We start from the raw sequence: 4,343 nt of genomic DNA on the forward strand, positions 1-4,343 counted from the left end.
CTCCCCGGCTGGGCAAGCCCGCCGGCATTCACCTGACTTCTCTTTACTTTCCTCGGCCCGTCGCCGCGGGGCGTTGGGAGGGTTTGGGGGTGCGTGTGAGCCTTTGAGAGGGCACCATGGCCCGTTCTGGCCGGCTTTATAGCGACCAGCTGCGTGAAGGATCCCGGGCGGGTCGGTGCTTCAGTCCGGCTCCCCGGCTGTGCTGACAAGCTGACAGCAGCTACAGCTTTTTAATCTCTGTTCAGTTTCCCCCTAATTTGTATGAGGAAGAAAGACTCATAGGTACCACGCAGGGGAAAAAATGCAATCTGAGGGGCCTTATTCTTGTGAGGTAGGGGAACTGTGGCTGCTTGGCACAGCTAAAATTCAGTCTTGCTTGAGGACCAGAACTTGAGCACCCTACCTTCTGGTGGACCTGCTGCTACAGTACAATAGTGGGTGGCCCTGGCTGTCTCATGGCCTGCAGCTGGTCCCTGGGAGAGGACCCTACGAGAGGCAAATGCATCCCGTTCACTTCTTCCACAGCCTTCCACAACAGGCATTCCCTGCCCTGTCTGCAGTCCCAGTGCACCTTCAAGAGCACGAGTCTTCACACAGGAGCCATTTCACCCGTGTCACAATTTCCATTGCCCTTCCTTGTCCTTTTTCCCAACTCAGATGTGTCTGTTCCAAGTGGGGAAGGGAGCAGGGTTCACAACAGAGTCTTTGAGCTGTACAATGCACATTGTGTTCATTTTCTTGTAACAACTGAAAAGAGGGAACTGGACTGTTCTAGTTCAGTGCAATTTCACGCGTACTGTGCTGTAAGTAGCAGAGAACATTAAAATTTCAGGAGAGAATGACAGTGATGCTTCTGCTGCTCAAACCAGTGGTGAAATAAAATGTAGCACCTCTAAGTCTAGATGAGAAACAGCTGAGGGAGAATGTTACCTATAAAACTGCATGTGATATGGAAAAGATAAGTAGGAAACAGTGGTTGGTTTGTCTGTGATGATACAAAAATTTTTAGGACACCAAGTGGAAATACTTAATGCTAGATTCAGAACAAAGAAGAGTGCTTGTCTCTTCATATGGTGTATAATTAAGATGTGGCATTCATTGCTACGTGACATTGCAGATGCTAAAAAATATACGTGGCTTCAGAAAAGGGGCAAATTCAAGGAGCAATCCATTAAGGGATGTGATGCACCAAGAACATATCTGCTTTGGGAAGTCCGGGATATGCAAACCGATGAAAGCTGGGACAGGAAAGTTATTTGCTAACTATCTATTTTTCATGTTCTTATACTCTTCCCTAGGCACCTTCCTTGGCTACACCCAGAAATGGGATACCAGGTTATACTGGCCTTAGATCAAAGGCCAGTGTTACTCTTCCTATGTTAGTACTGCTTAAGGATTAAAGGTTCCAATTAAATATGTAGCCCTCCTTGAGGCACTCTTATGCTTGTCAGCTTATACCACTATCTACAGATGACTTAGATTTATCAGTCATTTAATTTTTTTCCAGAAGTATTAGTGACAAGCATCTGAGTTTGTACTACCTGCTATATATGTTAAATAGGCTCCTGCATCCATGAAATAGTGGTTTTATTTTCATGGTAAGTACACAATATTTTGCTTTTGTCAAACGCAGGTGGGCATTTTCTTCATTAAATGCATGTTCCTCTTTTGAATTACATGATTTCATTTAAAATACTGGCCTTCTAATGAACGATTCTAAAATGTTCTCTGACAGCAGAGAGGTGATCTGAAGAGAGGATCACTGCATGCTTATGAAGAAATGCTTTTTGAAGATAAGAACTTGAATTTTTGAAGCTACTGGCTACAAATTGTGATTTGAACTTTGGTTTGTACCAGACCTTCCCACAGAAACTTTCTGGGACTAGCCAATTTTATAGTGTTGTTAACTATTCACAATGAACTAAACTATTGGATAACGCAGAAATATTTAAAATGCTGGATAAAACCTTGAATTAGAGCATCTTCAGATGTTGGCATACTTTACTAGTAACTCTTGAAATTTATTTCATTCCCCTGATTCAGGGGCCTATTTTTACTGACCAGTTGTATTAGCCAAAATGTTTTCAGCAATACTTGATTCACATTTCTGCCTTTGGAACATGACTAAAAAGCTCTTTGTTTCACAGCCTACCTCTGAGTTTATATACATTTCTGTCCTTTCACTTTTTTTTTTCAGAGAAGAATTAATTACAGGAGATTATGGGTCAGACTTATAGAGGAATTAGATGCCTAACGCCCCTTTGATCTCACTGAAAAAAATGGGATTTAATTATCAAAATACCTTTACAAATCTGAGTCTGTGACAAGTTTTTTTGATCTTGAATAGACTATGTGTAAAATCCCTGTTGTCACCTATTTTTCTCATGTATAATGTTATCATTGTCTTCCTGAAATAGGTAGAAACAGATGACCAAACAGCCCTCGTTAGTAAGCCCAGGAATAAAGGAGGAAACAGTGATCTGGCATCAGCTGGATTTAACATTATCAACTCTATCATAGGATCAGGCATTATAGGTAAGTATACTTTTCTTCATTATCCTGTGTTCAGCCTTGTTTATACATGCGTGACTATCCAGTTTGGAGAATAACACTGTCTTCTTACTTTCTGCTGCTGTTCCTAAAGACTTTTCTCTATTTTTATTTGCTTACTATGCAAAAATGCAGAGGTGTCAGCTGAGATCACGTCTTACAGTGATAAATACTACCCTACAGCCTCTTTGCCATAATGATCAGAGAGAACTGACTGGGCAGGTGCTGACTGAACTTCACACCTAGGCAACGCTTTGTCCACTAAAAATGACCTTTCTGAGGTTATTAAGCATGCTGGTCTAATTTGGGAGATTAATAGCATTTTTTAAAATCTGAATATTTTGTTTGTCACAAATAGTATTCAGAAAGGTTCTTCTATAATCTTTCCTTTTCTTATTTATAGGATTGCCATATTCAATGAAGGAAGCTGGTTTTCCACTAGGAGTACTGCTTTTATTTGGGGTTGCCTATATCACAGGTACTCTAAAAGCAGTTTCTGTTGTAAAGTGAAAATTAGTCTTGTAACGTTTAGCTGATCATGAGCTTAATGATACCTTAAACAAGTATATCTATGACAATAAAAATGACAAATTTTTTCCTTACCTCACTAATCCCTTCAGCAGATTAGTAAAAGTAGAGAATTACACTGTACAACATATAAAGTTGCTTTTTGTGTGCATTTTATTTTCATAAAGCCTAGTTTCTTAGACTAGGTCAAGGTGACATTTGGAAGAATAGCTCTTATTTGTGCCTCATAACCACCTGTTTTAGTCCACTGTTTTTACCCTAATTAAGAGACTGATCCTTGAGTGGGTTGTATATCACTTTTTTAAAATATACCACAGAATGAAAACCTTTGGTTGTACTACGATTTTGAATTTTTTATTTAATTATTATTCATAAAAAAAAAATGGATTTACCTTCAAAAAGGGACAAGTTTTGAAATCACATGGTAAACAAACATAAGTAAATCCATTGGCATCAAAGGAGAATTTTTGTGAAGACACTGTGGATTCAGGTCTTAAAACGACAAACCAAGTCAACATGAATGGCACAAATTCTGTTACCCGTATGCTAAGCAGCAGTAGTTGCTTTTCATTGCTTAAAATATCATTTTAGGGTCTGCATAAATGATTGAGGTTTGACTGGAGAGCAATTTAACATAAGGAATATGTTCCTTATGAATGGAAAATTTTCTCTATGGCTGATGGCAAAATACATTAATGAAGTCATATCATAAACATAGCTCAGAAATTTCAGTTACTTTTCTGATGGAAATCTGATTTGTCCTTTGCATTTCTAAGTGTTTTGAAGACTTTATAGCCATAGGCCCAGAACCTGTGAATTAGACTCAGCATTTTATTATGTTAAAGATGTGGCTCAATATATCTTGCACAGCAAATTATAACTATATTTACAACTTTTTGACTTGTAGCATTTGAAGTACAGGCTAAGTATGTAACATTAACATTTATTTTCCATAGTTTTTACTGAATAATTGGCGAATAGCTGTTATTTAGTAATTCTCACTGTATTTCATTTTGGGGGATGTTTTTGAATTCTATTGGGTGTAGTCCTAGGTTGAGAGATAAATACAATTTTAGGTCACTTAACGATAAATCTTCAAGTTTTGTGGGTCTAAGATCCCTTGCTACAAAGACTTAATATTTCTTGTACAAGATCAGCTCAGTATGCAACATAGAATCATAGAATAGTTTGAGTTGGAAGGGACCTCTAAAGGTCATCTAGTCCAACCTCCCTGCCGTGGGCAGGGACATCTTCAACTAGATCAG

At 38.7% G+C, this 4,343-nt stretch overlaps 1 protein-coding gene across 1 annotated transcript in view; it reads left to right on the top strand.

The window, feature by feature from the left end:
• SLC38A11 (solute carrier family 38 member 11) overlaps positions 1 to 4,343 on the top strand; it is a 26,887-nt gene that overhangs the window by 500 nt on the left and 22,044 nt on the right. The window contains exons 2-3 of the mRNA XM_009274898.1: positions 2,418 to 2,535; positions 2,954 to 3,028. Coding sequence (XP_009273173.1) covers positions 2,968 to 3,028 — 61 coding nt within the window. The 5' untranslated portion in view covers positions 2,418 to 2,535; positions 2,954 to 2,967. The remainder of the gene's footprint in view (positions 1 to 2,417; positions 2,536 to 2,953; positions 3,029 to 4,343) is intronic.

The sequence above is a fragment of the Aptenodytes forsteri genome, unplaced genomic scaffold, assembly GCF_000699145.1.
Source record: "Aptenodytes forsteri isolate BGI_AS27 unplaced genomic scaffold, ASM69914v1 Scaffold255, whole genome shotgun sequence".
NCBI lineage: Eukaryota > Metazoa > Chordata > Aves > Sphenisciformes > Spheniscidae > Aptenodytes > Aptenodytes forsteri.